Source organism: Astatotilapia calliptera, chromosome 17 (assembly GCF_900246225.1).
Source record: "Astatotilapia calliptera chromosome 17, fAstCal1.2, whole genome shotgun sequence".
In the NCBI taxonomy this organism is placed as follows: Eukaryota; Metazoa; Chordata; class Actinopteri; order Cichliformes; family Cichlidae; genus Astatotilapia; species Astatotilapia calliptera.
In genome coordinates, this window is record NC_039318.1 from 1,430,176 (window position 1) to 1,447,834 (window position 17,659).

Consider the following 17,659-nt stretch of genomic DNA (forward strand, 5'->3'; position numbering starts at 1 on the left):
TGCTGATCTGAGACTGTAGACATTAAAAAGTCCACAGGAGAGATGGTAGCAGATTAAACAAGTGTCATGAGATAATAACAAAATGCAAAGATTGGTGACAGCGCTTAGGCTCTGCCTGTGAATCACTCTTTGCTTCTCTTCTTCCTTCCATCCCATCATTTCATATATCACTCTCCACTTGCTGTCTATCTGAGAACAAGGCACAACTTGCTATTGCAATAAATTATAATCTAATTATCCACACCTAACAACTCCAGCATCTAAAATAAAATGATGACAGAAAAATGTTATAGCCCTGCCTTTAGTAGCCTCACACAGCTCCTGCTGTTTCCTCCTCATGTCCTTACCAGGCACGTCTGCACAATGTTATATCCTGAGTAATATTTTTTTTAAAAATCCATCTAAATAAAACACACACATGCACACACAGTGATATTTTAGACCTTCTTCAGAATACTGTATATACTATGGGCATCACGGTGCTGATCCAGAATCCTTACATATTTATTACTAGAGCTACAATAATAAAGCAATGAGGAGGGGGAAGTAATAAATATGAAATAATGTATTTATGATGATTCCATTTGTTTCACTATCCACTCTGTGCAGGGCAAAGCTTATTACATTTTTAAACTGTAGAGATACAATCATTTTACTGCTGTAAAATCCAAATTTTGTCTTATTTAAAATATAAATCTAATATAATCTGCTTCTTAATGTATGTTCTTTAAAATACAGCGTGTGTTTTTAATATATTAAAATATATTTAATATATTTTAATATATTATAATTATAATAATGCATAATTATGTGGACATGCATATTAGATCGTTTTTTAGTGAAATATAATCCCTCCAGAAAGGCAGGAAAAGCCCTGTAACTTGCTTTAAAACTAAATACGGGGCGACCGTGGCTCAAGGGGTTGGGAATCGCATCTGTAACCGGAAGGTCGCCGGTTCGATCCCTGGGCTTTCTGTCCTGGTCATTGTGTCCTTGGGCAAGACACTTTACCTTACTTGCCTACTAATGTTGGCCAGAGGGGCCGATGGCACGATATGGCAGCCTCGCTTCTGTCAGTCTGCCCCAGGGCAGCTGTGGCTACAACCGTAGCTCAATGGCGTGTCCAGCGGGGTGGCCTGGGGGGGCCAGTCTGGTTGGGGGGGTGGCCTGTGCCCCCCCAGGCCACCCCCCCAACCAGACTGGCCACCCCAAAGGTAAAACAATAAAATTCAATCAAATATCAAATGTACGATTATGTTTTCACGGTGAAGCTCAGATATCCGAGTGTAAGCTATGCGCATCACGTTAGCAAAGGTAGGAGAGCCAAGCGCGAAGGACAACACTGCAGGAAACAATTTTTCGGTGAAAGAAAATGAGGACAGAATAAATGTCCCGGTAAGTAATATTAAGTTTGTTGAGTTTAGTAAACTTCGGTGAAATTAGAATACCAAGGAAAAAAATAACACTTAAAGAATTATTGCAACCATCGAATATTTCAGACAGTATGCTACTGAGGGCAGCTAACATAAGAGTTATGAGTTATAAGATGCAGGCCGATGTGTAAAAATAACTCAGTTGTTTGGTGGTGGCTATGGCGGGGCTTCCACAGAGGCCAGCAGGTGGATGAGGGAAGGGGAGGCAGGAGGAGGAGAGACCCGAGGCGGCCACCAGTCCGAGTGTCAGGTGAACTGAACTTCAGGTAAGAAGTTATGAGCTGCAGTCTATCTGGGTCAGATATAAACCAAGTTTAGGTGGAGTTTATTTTCGTTGTGCTGACTTTTTACAGTCAGTTACAATACCTCATACTGTGTGAGCTAGCATGACGAGTTTATACAGCTGTTCGGTTGCTATGATGTTACTGATAGTGAACTTTATTTTATTCATAAGGTTAGTTAGTAGAGTTGCCAACAGCTCCTTAAAAATGGAATGGTCCCTCATTCAGAGAAAATATTACGGGTTTGGTATTGAGCTGAGAAGAGACGCAGTTTGTCCCGGACTTCAGCTAGAATGGAAAAAGACACAAAACTGGAGTTATTCTGTCTTTACGCTGCACAGCTGCCTCTTCTCCTCTCATTCTCTCTCCTCTCTCTCCTGTTGCTACTTCAATCATGAAACTGATCAATGATCAGCTGATCGTCTCTCTTGTTTGTTTATCACCCACTTTGAGCCAGAAAGAGGAAACCAGCAGATGTCGCGCTAAACAGCAGCAGCACGTTTAAGCTTGATCAGCTGTTGTTAGAATTTATTTAGTTAGAATGTTTGCTGGAGCCACAGCTGTAAAGCTGCTGGTCATGATGTCGGTTTGGAGATGTGGTGAGAGGGAAACATGAAGATGAAACCAGGAGATGTCCTTACTGAACCATCAGAGCTGAACAGGTGATGGAGAAACAGGTTTACCTTTTAGGTGACATGAATGAGTTGAAGTTATGAACTGTTTCTGAGAGACAAATAACACCAGGGTCCTTTTTTATGTAGCTGACAGCTGGTAACTGTGCAGGGGCGGGTCTAGCAAAGTGTTGCCAGGGGGCATGTAGGGCTTTAACAGGGAGAGGAGGGCATAAAGAAATACTTTTCTTTTTTATTCTCATTTAAAATATCTAGCTTTTATTAAATAATTATCTGAATCTTGCGAAGAAAGTTTTTATCTGACGTAAAATGTATAGAAATCATACATATACCAAAAAGACTGTACATCACTGTCACAACAGCATTTGTTTTCATTCAAAGGCTTTATGGCTTTAATACCTGGTGGGTCGGTCTGTAGTGAAAATGCCCAATTTTTTTGTCCCAGTCCAGCCCTGCAGGTTAATACTGGCAGTGTCACCATGCCAGCTGACTGCATTTCATCATCAGCCAGTGTTGTTCTCAATATTACTAAAGTAAGGCAGCATATAAAGTATTTACTTGCTTTCAGGTTTTATTCAAATGTTAGTCTTTTCAGTTGTTTCTCCACTTTTTTCCTGTTTCAAAATCAAACACCAGTTTGTGAGAAGATTATCTTCTTTTTTTTTTTAACAGGCATTGGTTTTGCATTGGAATTGGCTAATTTGCCAATTGTATGTTAAAAATGTTCGTATTTTAATATTCAAAAATGTTTTTGCCCAAAACACATGTGCACTACATGTCAGTAAAAATACTATGCAAATATTGATGTCCTTGAATGCTGAATAAACACTGACTGATTGTATCTTTTGTACTTAATCAACACAGTATCTAAACACTTTGCACCGTAGTGGTTAAAATCTCATTCTAATAAGGTTACGGTTATTAGGTTTACAGGGTTATTGAATTATGGTTAACGGTTGGTAGATTTTTTTTTAACATTATCTGCCAATTACATCTGCCACCCTTCTCCAAATCTGTGCCCCTACCTGGCCCCCCCAACAAAAATTTTCTAGACACGCCACTGTACAAATGCACAAAAAGACCCCAAAAAAGAAATCTTTCTACCTTCTGCAAAGTTCATCGCCCCAGAAAAGACAAGTCAAAACAAGTAAAAAAAAAAAAAAATGTAACAGCCTCCCGATTATGACCGATATATCATTTACGTCACTGATACATCCGTAACTGAAATTAACTCAGAACAATTTGTTTATTTTTTTAAATGGTCATTCAGAATCAGAAGATTATTTACGGTGATGTTTTTGGTGGGAGTGAAACAACAATCTACTGATAAAACCAATAAAAATAAGATATGATAATAAGAAATAACCACTGTTGGAAGCCTTATTTACTCTTATTGCCTTAATCATGTGCAGTAATTAAAGTTGAAATGAGAAACTTTGCATTTGAAAGATGCTCTTCTACTGGGCACTCAAAATGCTTTCTTACAACAAGCATCATTCATCCACACCTTCATACATAATGTGCGCACATTTTAAATATAAATTAATATTACTGTAGCAGTATTTTTTTTTTTAAAAGATAAAATGGCCACATTTAAGAAGGCAGGACCTGCAGTTATTGTCCTTTTCCAGACATTTATCTGGCACTTACTTTGGGGTTTTCTGCAGCTCGTCCTCGGGGCCCTCCAGACACAGAGACAGCAGGTCATAACCCAGGATCTTCTGGGCTATGGTGAACATTTCTTTAATGTTGGGGTATTTCAAAAGTCCTCTGCCCATGCCCACAAACTGGCTGCCCTGACTGGGGAAGAGGAGCACGGAGCAGCCGCTGCTTTTGGGTCTCCGCTGAGGCGCCGCTGCTGGCTCGCTGTTCGGGGGAAAAGCGGGGGCTTCAGCCGGAGGAGGGTAATCTCCAGCCGTGGAACCGGGCTTGTTGGTGGACGGCGTCCTGCTCAGAGAGACCAGCGACCTGACCTTCCCTCTGGAAGATGCCGCCATCCTGACTGCCACTGATGCCAACATGAGCTGTTCCTCATCCAACGACGTGTCTGCAGATGAAATAAGACGCACAGCCCGCCCGGACAAACTGTAATCACCAAAAGAGTCAACTTTGCTTGAACTCAATTCTGATATCTGCTCGGCATGACACCTCACAGGGAGACGAAAACAACCGCCAGAGGAGAAAAGAACAAAATCTTCAGCGAAGGAAGATGATATCTCCAATAAAACTATTTTTGAAGCCATTATGGGACTTGACAAAAAATTTGAAGCACAACTGGAGGATATCAAGGAACAAAACAGACAAAGTGCAGCTATGGTTGCCAGCTTGGCTAAGGCTGTAGAGTTTAACGCTGCAGAGATAGCTGATTGCAAACTGAAAGTTGTTAAACTGGCAAATGCGAATGAACAGCTGCTTAAAGAAAACGAAGACTTGAAAAGAAGAGTGAGAGAACAAGAGCGCTACCGAATGAGGTGGTGCCTAAAACTGAAAGGGGTGAAGGAAGACAAAGACGAAAACATTAGAGTGAAGGTTTTGCAAACGCTTCAGAAGATTGCCCCTGACTTGAACTTAGAAGAGGCTGTTGATATTGTCCACCGCTTAGGGAAACAAGTTGATGGCAGAAACAGAAACATCATTATTCTATTCACACAGAGGCGAATTAAAGAAGAATTGTGGAGGCGCACCAAAGATTCTTCAACCTGCAAGCAAGAAGGCATCAGCTTCACAGAGATGTTGCCGCAGGAGGACATACAAGATCGACAGCGCCTATGGCCTCTGGTGGAGGAAGAAAGACGTACAAAACTACAAATATCTGTAGTTTCCACTCCGTATATTTTCAAAACAAACTCGTTACTTTGGGTTTAACGCATTTGGGGGAAGTTAATATTTCACGTCACTGCAGGCCTTCAAACAATGAGATTTGAGCCTAAACAGTGAAAGGCAGTCGCGTTTTAATCAGTAGAGGATGTCGCATAAAAAGAGATGAAAGAACAAACCATGTACTGTAGTTTTGATTTATTTATTTTTAGCACAACACCAGAACAACCCCACGTGCCCATAATTTGTGGTACTTCAGAAAAAAAGGAGTGAACATAAAAGGGAGTAAAATGTTGTGTCAGGTAATTTCAAATGCAGCATTTCTATCACCTCAACAAACACTAACTGTGTCACAGTGTGTTGCTATCTAAAGCTCTACTTGCTGTATTTCACAGGAAGAGAAAGAATGAGAGCTAACTTCACTCAGAGATATAGAAAGAAAGAGAAAGAAACCAGGCTGTATTTAAAGGTAAGGACTGCTTAGTGATATTTGATAAAATGTAGTTGTATTTTAACAGGGACATAAAGTGCTTGTCTTACTCCCTTCTTCTAGCTCGAAATTACTTGCCAAGTGGTAAGGACCGTTCATGGTCACACGGTGAGAACATTGGTGTTGACTATGAAGAGATAGGGTCAGACAGGGGAGGGGCCAGTCAGATTTATCAACTCAACCTCCTTAAAGCATGGAGAGAGGCTGAAACCAATCTCTGGTGAGCCCGGTTAAGGAAAGAGATGAGTTGGTGCCTGAGATGCCAAATTCCAACATCCTCATTCCCGCCATTGAGATAACACTCTCACACAGGCCCAGAGAGCAGATGTTGCTGCATTGCAGATGTGTTATACCCCCTGCCCAGCCGAATGACTCTCAAAAAGAAAATTTTGCAGAAAATCAATGTGATCGCTTGGATCACTGGAATTATCATCTCGATATCTCTTGTCCTTCTTTCATTTCAGACGTCTTGAAAACAAGTTTTAACAAAGTCCTGGAGAAGTGCCCAATGCTGGAGGACCTCCTGCTTTACCCCTGGCTCAGATAAACTCCTCTCTGACACAAACACACACGCATACTGAATTCACATCTTGCCATACAAATGTGATACAGTAACCAACTTTCTTTCTTTCTGAAAAAAAGAAAATTGGGAGATTCAAAAATTTCCTCACAGTAATGTTTGCATCAGTCTATCAGACGAATCCCCTCCAAGTCCAATATTTACATCAGTTACAGTGATAATGCTTGGTGTCTACTTTCAGCCACCGCAGTAGAATGCCAGGAATGAATCTCATTGAAATTGTAGTTGCATTTGCTATTTCATTTAATTGTCACACAGATAACCCAACAGCAAACAGAGGAAAACAATGGGCTTAAATACACAGAGGGATAAATGAGGGAATAAGACACAGGATGAGAGCACAGCTGCGAGAAATCACAAACAACAAGACCATGGGGAAGGAAAACTGAAAACACTAACATAGTCTAAGGAGCTTAGAAAGAAAACGTCTGCACTTCTTTAAGTTGCTTGAAGACGTTCAAGCAAAGTTTAAGTTCTTTTCATCCGAGAAGGTGAAACATCTTCAAGCAACTTCAAGTCCAGACGCTTTCTTTCCAAACTCCTTAGACTACGATGACCTAGATGACTGAGAACCTTCACAGACATGAAAACACTAACACAGCACACATGACTATCAAAGTAAAACAGCAAACAAGAGACTTTTACAAAGACAGAGTTGACACAGAGACATGACTGACTGGGGAGAAATTGGGGAACATGGAAACAAGAGTGACTAGACATGACACGTGGGACACAGGGGCAAGGCAAAGTAACAGAAACCTAAAGCCTAAGAATATAACACAAGAAGAAAACAATAAAGAGAACCAAAAACATACATAAGAATAATCAATGAATATAAATGAACAAACACAAAACACTGGGTCACAGACTCACTACCATGACAGTTAAATGTACATAATAAATACTTTAAATCAGATGACAATGTAGCTGACACTGTGTTTATTATAATGTGTGTGGTCAACCACAAATCTTCATACTGTCATCCATACATGAGGTCTTTATACAAATGATGAAAGATAATGAAAGAAACTGTTTAATTGATATGAAATGATTGAATTATATGAAATATTATGGCTTTGTCTGCCAGTGTTTTTCTGTAAACTACTTTGAACTACTGGCAGTCAGTGAAGTCACTGAAAGGCAAGATTCTATGTTGTGTTGCCGTAGTTTCCAGAGTTTACTTATAAAGCTTACAGAATTCAGTTAGAAAAGTCAAGCATTTGAAGGGTGCACATTTGAAGGAGTATTAACTCAATCTTAGCTCATTACGGTTTACATTTTCGATTTTAAAGGGTCTCCGAAATTACAATGAAAAAGGAAACAAGAAAAATTGCCACTCCAGCCGATAAGAAAGATTCGGGAGATCAAGGTAAGTAAAATAATAAAATCAAATCCTGGTAAAATCCAAATCCTAGAAATGTTGACACTGTGTGAATCATTTTTGGAGCAATTGAATCATATGTTTAATTGAAAATAGCTTTAATACAAGATGTCTAATCAAAGAAAGGTTACCGGTCTTTTGGTAAAATAATGTAATAAGTTTATTCTTGGACTCAACAGTAAAAACAGACCAACAAGTGCCATCAAGATCTAAGACTTAGTAAACCTAGTATCAACTCGCACTGATCAGTTTTTTTTTTTCATCCCAAGATTAAACTTGTGATCATTTAAGCAAAAGCAATTTCAAATTCTTTGCCATCAAACTGCTTCCAGTCTTGATGTCGGGGACTCTTTTTCACCACTGTGTTGTTGTCGTTTATAGATCGTAAGAGCAGGACTGCTAAAAGAAAGGCCAGTCCTGAAAAGAAGACCCCAATGAAAAGGAGGAGGGTCGCTGAGCAGGCTGGTCCTTCCACCAGCTCAGATGTGGTCAAAGGAGTGAAGCGCAAGGTTGTGCAAGATGAAGAGGACACAACAAAGAAAGCAAAGAGGGCTAAACTTCTTGACCATATGAGCGGTGACAAGGAGCAAGCATCCTCCTCGTTGGACTCTGGTAAAGGTAGGCTAATTAGTTGAATAAGGGGGTAGATTAAGTGTGGTTGCTAGGTTTAAGATATTGGTGTTTAGTGTTTGTGTCTATCATCCAGTGAGCTGATATGCTTTTGGTGTTTTCCACATCTCCAGACTTGAACAACAAACAGGTGTGCGTAAAACATGGCAAAAGAAAGGCCACGGGAGACGATAGAGAGCCACCCAAGAAAAAAAAAAGGAATGTGGACCAGGACAAAAAATCAGTGGCAGACCAAAAACGTAAGTAGCAAGCAGCTTGGGTTTTATATTCAGGGGAAGGGCAAAAGGAACATTTAGGCTACAGAGGAGAGTAATTTGTGTCACAGCTGTAATAAAACAAGATTTGCTGTTTTGTCTGTTCAGGTGAATTCCAAGCCAGATATGTGGAGGAGCACCAGCTCGGAGAAGGAGGCTGCGGAGCAGTGTTTTCTGGCTACCGGATAGAAGATCGTTTTCCAGTAAGTGTTCAGATGATGGTAGTAACACAGGCAGTGACGCAGATAATGGATAATATCGTAAACTGAGACGTCTGCTGTGTTTCCACCTTTCATTATGTCATACTGAGGAAATGCTCACCAGTGCTCTGTGTCTTCTAGGTTGCCATCAAACACATTCCCAAAAATAAAGTCTACTGCAAAGTGGCGGTAAGCGTCCAACACTTGAATTAGTTTTACATTACTGGATTGAATGCGGCGTTCCTCATCATCCACTTTGTTGTAATATTTCAGGATGAAAGCGGGAAGATGCTCTCGGTGGAAGTGGCCATTATGGTTAAACTTGCAGGTGAAGCAGAAGGGTCAGTGGGAATATCAGCACCTGTGTCCTTGCTGGAGTGGTTCGACCTCGGCAAAGAGCTGATCCTGGTGCTGGAGAGACCTGTCCCCGCTGTGGACCTGCAAAAATACAAAGCAGAATATGGAAGAACCTTACCAGAGGACAAGGCCAAGGTAGGTTGACTGGGAGAGCCTTAGACTGTACAGCATTCAATCAAGGCAGAAAAGCATTAACTCATTATTGTGTTTTTCATCTTTTCCAGGTCATTCTGAAGCAACTCGTTGATGCTGTAAAGGAACTTGAGGATAAACACATCTTTCATCGGGACATCAAGGGAGAAAACATTCTGATTGAGACCGGCTCCGATGTGCCTCGAGTTCGCATCATTGACTTTGGACTGAGCTGCTTTGTTAAACAGCGATCTCTGTATCGCGTCTTCTATGGTAACATATTCTGCTCCTGCTTTTCACAGATGTAACAATTTGTGTCTTTTGTTTTAGAAGAAATTGTAATTGTGTCTGTTTGTTAGGCACTCCTCTTCACACCCCTCCCGAGTGGTACAGGAGGAGCTGCTACAGGTGTGGACCCACCACGGTGTGGCAAATGGGAGTGGTGTTGTATGAAGCGCTTCATGCACGGCACTTTAGTACCGAGAGGTTCCTCGCAAAGAAACTGAGCATCAAAAAGCGTCTGTCCACAGGTAAGAAAACTTCACACTTCCAGATTCACTGATGCCTTGGATCACTAGAACTATCATCTTCATCTTTTTGATCTTTTCTTTCTTTCAAGAATGCCAGAATTTCTTGGAGGCATGTTTAACTATAGCCCCGGAGAAGCGCCCAACACTGGAGGAGCTCCAGCTTCACCCCTGGCTAAGATAACACACACAAACACACAATTCACACCTTATCATATAAGTGTGATACATTGTGGTAACCTCCTTTCTTTTTTCTGTTGGACAGGAATGGGTCAATCTTAAAAAATAAATAAATAAAAAATTAGCTTTTTCGGACTTCCTGTAACCCCCCCAGCCATCCCAGGAAAGGGGATCTCTCTTTGAATGGGCTTTCCCGAGGTTTCTTCCCATCGATCTGGCCCCCTGGGGAGTTTTTCCTCGTCTTCATAGAGAGCTTGGGCCGGGTCAGGAGCTCCATCAAAACTGTCTTTATTTGATGACATTAAAGTCATCAAATAAAGATGTGTTTTACTTAAAGTAAAATTGGATCAAAATAAAACTTGTTTAATTCATCTTTGCTGAGGATTCTCCTTCATTACTATTTTGTTTTGTTTTGTTTTTTTTTACCCATGGTGCATTTTGACAAATAAGAAAACTGAATCAGGTTAAAGTGTGCACAAAGACAGTCACACTGCAAATGATCTGAAGACTTGCATCTGTTGCTCTAACCCCCAACTAGTTTAGACAGATTTCCAGGTTCTACCAGAGGTTTTTTCCTTCAAGAAGGGAGTTTTTCCTTCCCACTGTTGCTGAGTGTTTGCTCATAGTGGGTTGTAAAAGCATAAAAGTTAATAAGAGGCATTCATAGCAGAGTTATCACAGAGGGAACTATATAGCTTAAATGTACAATTTCTACAGGACGAATTATAACTTCATTATGTATAAAAGCTTCTGTGGATAATTACTCCTATTTGTAACTTTACACAAGAGAAAGTTTGGTGTCACACTATTTATAACAGGTTGGGTTTTGTCCTCTGAGTTGAGCCTTTGGTTGCAGTTTATTGAAGAATTTCCTCTAAAGTAGCTGTTGATAAAGATTTAAAGTCCTGTTTATATACAGAAATATGCTTTAGTTCATGTTTTTTACATGTCTGCCTCAGTGGATCAGTAGAAGATCTGGCACAGGAAACTAGATGATGAAAAAAGGGTACGAATACACATATATATCTATATAGATACAGAGAGAATAGTTTAATATATTCAAAACACATTCTTTTCTTTTATTTAAGCTGTAGCGAGATTCAGCTGGACAAAAGAGAAAGAAAATTATTACAGATTTGTTTTATTAATCATGAATAAACTTTATTATACACAACTCTAAATTTCAGTTGGTCTTAGTCAGATGTGTTTTTAATTAAATCCTGCAACACTGTGCTCGCTGCCATCACTTTATATCTTAGTGTGCAATTCAAATATATACTTATTACAATATTTTTCCCCCTTAACTCTCAACTGGCGTTTTTAAAATGTCTGTGATCATATTTGTCCGTTGACTTCTGTCTGGGCCTCGAACGATTCATCAGACAGGTTGGCAGCCTCCAACTGATGCTCCAGACTTTCATCATCGCCTCTATTCTGATCAACTCTTATCTTAAACTTAGTGATGAACTCATTACTGGCCTCCTTTTTAGGGCATGTGGGCTTTGATAACAGCCGGCTTTCCAGTCGCTCTGCAAAGAAAATTCACAAAACATTTCTTATTTGGTAAGCTTGTTAACACATTTTAGTTCAGTTTTGCTGAAAGTTATAGCATGCATCAAGTAAGAAGCAATTGGTTTTTAAAAAGCACATACATTCCCCAAAACATTTTTATTATGTGCATTTTGGAGAATAAAAGATTGTACACAATTTCCCTTTTTAAAGTAAAAAGATTATTAAGTCTAATTCTTACTTATTCAGTAGATTAAAGTACTGAAACATCATTATTCATAAAATATGCACATTACAAAATTAAAGTTATTCAAAAACTACTCAAGTACTTACTCCAATACTCACATTATTCAAGTAAATGTAATTTTTGCCAATGTAATGTCACATAAAATCTTAATCTGAATAAGGGATTTGAACCCCACTGTCACGGCCAGGGGATCAGCAGGCCGCTGACTAGTAGTGTTCTCTCTCTCTCTCTCGCCAGGGCGGAACTCATGGTGGGTTCACGCCCTCGGCCCACGCCCCTCTGAGGAGGAAACACCTGGGCCTCATCAGTGCAGCCAGCATTTAAGCCAGGGAGTGGCTTCTACTCATCACTGGATCGTTGTGTGTGACTGGCGTCAGTGCAGCCCGGCTCTGAGCAAGTTCTCTTTTGCTTCCCTGTGCAAAACCTCTAACGTGTGTTTCCTTCTGTACATAGATCCCCTGGACCCGACTCTGCATCCCCCGAGCGGTGTTTGGAGAGAGAGTCAGAAGAGGAGCAAGTGTCTTTTCCCTACCTGGATTTCCCCAGAGCCTTTTCCCTGTCACCGCTTTGTATATAGCACTATCCCCTGCACTGTTTGTATATACACCTGGTGGAACTGTAATAAATACTGACTGTGCCTCTGAGTCCTGCGTGTGAGTCCTCAAGCGAACCGTGACACCCACACAGATGAGAGCTTAGCAGTGAAGCTCTCTCTTAAAATTTGAGTTATAAAGTCAGAAGTTATCACTGACAGAGATCCATGTTCTTTTAACATAAGAAAGAATATTTGCTGAAATTGACATTAATCCAAGCCCTTAAAACGCCATTTTGGATTAAGCATTTCCTTTTAGAAAAGTCTTCAATGAGCAGGAAGCTCCAGTACTGAAAAAAGAAGCCAACATCATCTGCTAAACGTGCTAAAAGTAAGTAAGTAGACTCCTATGATCAAAACACATACAGTATAAAAGTTATAGGTTACAGATCTGAAAAGTAAAACAAATGTCAAAGTGCAAAAAGACTTATGGTCCCATAGAAGTCTATTCCATTTGCCTGGAATTAGGTGAACACCTTTGTGACAAATTTAATGGCTCAGTCATTTGTTTCATGTCATATTTAATAAAAGACTGACATGGTGGCATGTGGAATTGTCCATTTTGCACATATTTGGTCATTCTAAGCGTCAGAAGGGGAAAGATCATTCTGGGAATGCCTACTGGCGAAGGATGTGTGACTGACAAGTCCAGTGTGTGAAGTTTAACTACAGTCTAAGGAGCTTGGAAAGAAAAGCATCTGGACTTCTTTAAGTTTCTTGAAGATGTTTCACTTCTCATCTGAGAAGCTTCTTCAGTTCAGAATTTCTTCAGAGAACTGAAGAAGCTTCTTGAATGAGAGGTGAAATGCTCTTCAAGAAACTTAAAGAAGTCCAGATGCTTTTCTTTCCAAGCTCCTTAGACTACGATGACCTGAACGACTGAGAACCTTAACAGACAGTTCTTCCCTTCATTCATCATGCCTGATTTCAAAACACCAAGATGGCAGTCGTGAAAACACTCATCTTGAGTCTTCATGGGACTATGGTGAGATCAGTTATGCCTCTTATGATGCTGTCCCAGACTTCAAAGCAGTATAAAACATGTTTGCAGCCTGTAACAACTGTGCATGCGCTTATTTTTCGTTTTAAGATTTCCGTGTTTAAATCATAATAAGATTTATTTTTAATTTTAATTAACTTGAGGTGAGTCAGATTCTTTCATTCAAGTCACTGAATGAATCTCTTGACATGTTTGGGGGTAGGTGCCTTTTGTAGCATTTTAATGCAATTATCTGACAGATTATATGGTCTACACCATAGGTGTCAAACTCTGGCCTAATTACATTTGGCCCGCGAAGCCATACCAAATTACTATTAGAGCTGGCCTACTGGTATTATACAGCTAATATATATATTGTTTAGTATTAAGCTTTGCTTGTTCCATATTCAGTTTTTCAGCAAAATGTGTTTGAGTCCATAAGAAAAGATTCATTCTTATATCTGGAGGAATAAATATATTTCAATAAATATTAACGTTAGCCTGCGACTTTGATCCAGTTTTGAATTTTGGCCCACTGTGTATTTGAGTTTGACACCCTGGTCTACACTGTTATTAACTATACTAACACTCTGTTCCAGAAGTCTGTGCTGCAAAGAGGCAAAGTGAATACCGCACCTGCAGGAGTAATGGGGGTCATCAGTCGGTTCAGCTGGATGTTCCAGTGCCGTACCTGTTGACTGGCATTCCTCAGCCTCTCCTGAACCTCCTGGAAACAAAAATCATGCAGGCATCTTCATCAGTGTTGTTTTAGAAGAGCACTAAATAAGATGCTGCTCACAAAGCCAGTCAAAACAAACTTGTTCACCTCCAGACGCTGGTGACTTCTTTGGCGAGATGCCTGCAGATCCTGGAGCTCCTGAGAGGCAGAGTTGAGGGCTGAGGGGGTGTCCTCATCGGGACTGCCATCTGACAGCTCCTGTATGGGGCTGAGGTTTTGCATTGTACGTTGCTGCTCCTGGAGGAGCTGGAAATGTTTCCTCTTTTCATCTTCAGCCTGCAGCAACCTGAAGGAGGGGAAAAAGGGAAGAAGCAACTGAAAATGTTAATACTTCTCATGGATATCTCAGATCTCCATCACAAATAAAATAATAAAGGGCCATAATAAGAGTTAGAAATCCATTGTTACCGCTCAAGCTCCAGTCTGGCCCTCTCCTCCTCCAGCCGAGCCTGGATCTCCATATTAAGGGCAACTTCCAGCTGCTGCTGTGTCAGCTCCAGCTCCCTGATCCTCTTCTTCTGTTGTTCAGCCTCCTTTTCCTTCACCTGCATCTCAGCCTGCATGCTGTCTTTTATCTATGCACACACACACACACACACACACACAGCTACATAAACAGATGCACCAACAGAGCGGTATAAACTGACCTATTCCTGAATTACCTTTTCCTGGACTGTCATAACCATTTTTCCAAATCATTAAAGACTAGGTGTGAATTTTATAATGACAGTCAACATTTTGCTGGAGTTCTCAAAGATCAAAGTCAAGGAGAAAAGACTCTGTACATAATTGGTGTCAAGTGGAAAACTTTTTTTTTTACCATCACAGCCTCTTTCAGCTGTCTTTCCAGTTCCAGCTGCACCTCCCTCTGCTTCCTCCGCTCTCTCTCCTCTGCCTCCCTTCGGCGAGTTTCCAGTTCCCGTGCATGCTGTGAAACAGATGAAAGAGACATTGTTTGCTTTGTGTTTTCACCTCTATCCAGCAGGTGACACTAGGCCATCAGCTTCGAGGTTCAACGTATTGTGCTTTCAGCGGTGCTCTTCTTGATAACTTGGTTGAAGTAAGTGGGTATTTGAGTTCATGTTGCTTTCCTTACAGCTGTAAGTAATCTGCTCATTCCGCTTTTGATCTTTGGCACCAACAAGTGATTTTTTCCCAGAGAAGTGCTGCTCACAGGAGATTTCCTCCATTTCAGACCATTTTCTATAAACCGGTTAGATGGTTGTACAGTTTCTGAAATACTCAGACAAGCCTGTCCGACACAAACAACAATGCATGTTCAAAGTCATTTAAATCCCCTTTGACCTTCAGCAGGTCATCTTATTAATGTATACATGCCTAAATGCACTGAGCTGCTGCTATGTGATAGGCTGATTAGGTATTTGACCTAATGAGCAGCTCAACAGGTGTATCTAACAAAAATTTGGCCAGTGAGTGTACAGTGGGGCAAAAAAGTATTTAGTTAGCCACTGATTGTGCAAGTTCCCCCACTTAACATAAGAGTTATGAGTTATAAGATGTGTAAAAATAACTCAGTTGTTTGGTGGTGGCTATGGCGGGGCTTCCACAGAGGCCAGCAGGTGGATGAGGGAAGGGGAGGCAGGAGGAGAGCCCCGAGGCGGCCACCAGTCCGAGTGTCAGGTGAACTGAACTTCAGGTAAGAAGTTATGAGCTGCAGTCTATCTGGGTCAGATATAAACCAAGTTTAGGTGGAGTTTATTTTCGTTGTGCTGACTTTTTACAGTCAGTTACAATACCTCATACTGTGTGAGCTAGCATGACGAGTTTATACAGCTGTTCGGTTGCTATGATGTTACTGATAGTGAACTTTATTTTATTCATAAGGTTAGTTAGTAGAGTTGCCAACAGCTCCTTAAAAATGGAATGGTCCCTCATTCAGAGAAAATATTACGGGTTTGGTATTGAGCTGAGAAGAGACGCAGTTTGTCCCGGACTTCAGCTAGAATGGAAAAAGACACAAAACTGGAGTTATTCTGTCTTTACGCTGCACAGCTGCCTCTTCTCCTCTCATTCTCTCTCCTCTCTCTCCTGTTGCTACTTCAATCATGAAACTGATCAATGATCAGCTGATCGTCTCTCTTGTTTGTTTATCACCCACTTTGAGCCAGAAAGAGGAAACCAGCAGATGTCGCGCTAAACAGCAGCAGCACGTTTAAGCTTGATCAGCTGTTGTTAGAATTTATTTAATATTAATTTCTAGTATCAGCTGATGTTTGCTGGAGCCACAGCTGTAAAGCTGCTGGTCATGATGTCGGTTTGGAGATGTGGTGAGAGGGAAACATGAAGATGAAACCAGGAGATGTCCTTACTGAATCATCAGAGCTGTGATGGAGAAACAGGTTTACCTTTTAGGTGACATGAATGAGTTGAAGTTATGAACTGTTTCTGAGAGACAAATAACACCAGGATCCTTTTTTATGTAGCTGACAGCTGGTAACTGTGCAGGGGCGGGTCTAGCAAAGTGTTGCCAGGGGGCATGTAGGGCTTTAACAGGGAGAGGAGGGCATAAAGAAATACTTTTCTTTTTTATTCTCATTTAAAATATCTAGCTTTTATTAAATAATTATCTGAATCTTGCGAAGAAAGTTTTTATCTGACGTAAAATGTATAGAAATCATACATATACCAAAAAGACTGTACATCACTGTCACAACAGCATTTGTTTTCATTCAAAGGCTTTATGGCTTTAATACCTGGTGGGTCGGTCTGTAGTGAAAATGCCCAATTTTTTGTCCCAGTCCAGCCCTGCAGGTTAATACTGGCAGTGTCACCATGCCAGCTGACTGCATTTCATCATCAGCCAGTGTTGTTCTCAATATTACTAAAGTAAGGCAGCATATAAAGTATTTACTTGCTTTCAGGTTTTATTCAAATGTTAGTCTTTTCAGTTGTTTCTCCACTTTTTTCCTGTTTCAAAATCAAACACCAGTTTGTGAGAAGATTATCTTCTTTTTTTTTTTTTTTAACAGGCATTGGTTTTGCATTGGAATTGGCTAATTTGCCAATTGTATGTTAAAAATGTTCGTATTTTAATATTCAAAAATGTTTTTGCCCAAAACACATGTGCACTACATGTCAGTAAAAATACTATGCAAATATTGATGTCCTTGAATGCTGAATAAACACTGACTGATTGTATCTCTTGTACTTAATCAACACAGTATCTAAACACTTTGCACCGTAGTGGTTAAAATCTCATTCTAATAAGGTTACGGTTATTAGGTTTACAGGGTTATTGAATTATGGTTAACGGTTGGTAGAATTGTTTTTAACATTATCTGCCAATTACATCTGCCACCCTTCTCCAAATCTGTGCCCCTACCTGGCCCCCCCAACAAAAATTTTCTAGACACGCCACTGCCGTAGCTTGCCTCCACCAGTGTGTGAATGTGAGAGTGAATGAATAGTGGCATTGTAAAGCGCTTTGGGTGCCTTGAAAAGCGCTGTATAAATCCAATCCATTATTATTATTATTATAAATACTTTAAAACTAAATATGTTCCCTAAAACGGTGACAGAGCTACAGACCCATGACAGCCTTACACAGGTAGCCAGCAGCTGTGACCAGCACTACCTGTGCAGTTAATAAAAGGACAGGTAATGTTTGTCGCGCTGTTGCACACACAGCACGCTCGTTTGTTTCAGTTCGTCAGTTGCAACAAGACAACTTACCAACGT

General features: G+C 40.5%; 2 protein-coding genes across 2 annotated transcripts; one reads left to right on the forward strand and one right to left on the reverse strand.

Moving 5' to 3' along the window:
- Positions 1 to 6,823: 6,823 nt before the first annotated feature.
- LOC113009534 (serine/threonine-protein kinase pim-1-like) lies at positions 6,824 to 10,265 on the forward strand. The gene is made up of 9 exons (XM_026147881.1): positions 6,824 to 7,602; positions 7,996 to 8,232; positions 8,358 to 8,483; positions 8,607 to 8,701; positions 8,840 to 8,887; positions 8,972 to 9,190; positions 9,280 to 9,460; positions 9,547 to 9,717; positions 9,807 to 10,265. Exons 1-9 carry the CDS (start codon positions 7,542 to 7,544, stop codon positions 9,896 to 9,898), a joined length of 1,230 nt encoding a protein of 409 aa, XP_026003666.1. The 5' UTR covers positions 6,824 to 7,541; the 3' UTR covers positions 9,899 to 10,265.
- A 749-nt stretch (positions 10,266 to 11,014) lies between these two features.
- On the reverse strand, positions 11,015 to 17,659 carry LOC113009536 (differentially expressed in FDCP 6 homolog). Its single transcript, XM_026147882.1, has 6 exons — positions 17,654 to 17,659; positions 14,781 to 14,888; positions 14,369 to 14,535; positions 14,048 to 14,246; positions 13,858 to 13,948; positions 11,015 to 11,423 (listed from the first exon to the last, which is right to left on the reverse strand). The coding sequence occupies exons 2-6, from the start codon at positions 14,781 to 14,783 to the stop codon at positions 11,230 to 11,232; spliced, it is 654 nt and encodes a 217-aa protein (XP_026003667.1). The 5' UTR covers positions 14,784 to 14,888; positions 17,654 to 17,659; the 3' UTR covers positions 11,015 to 11,229.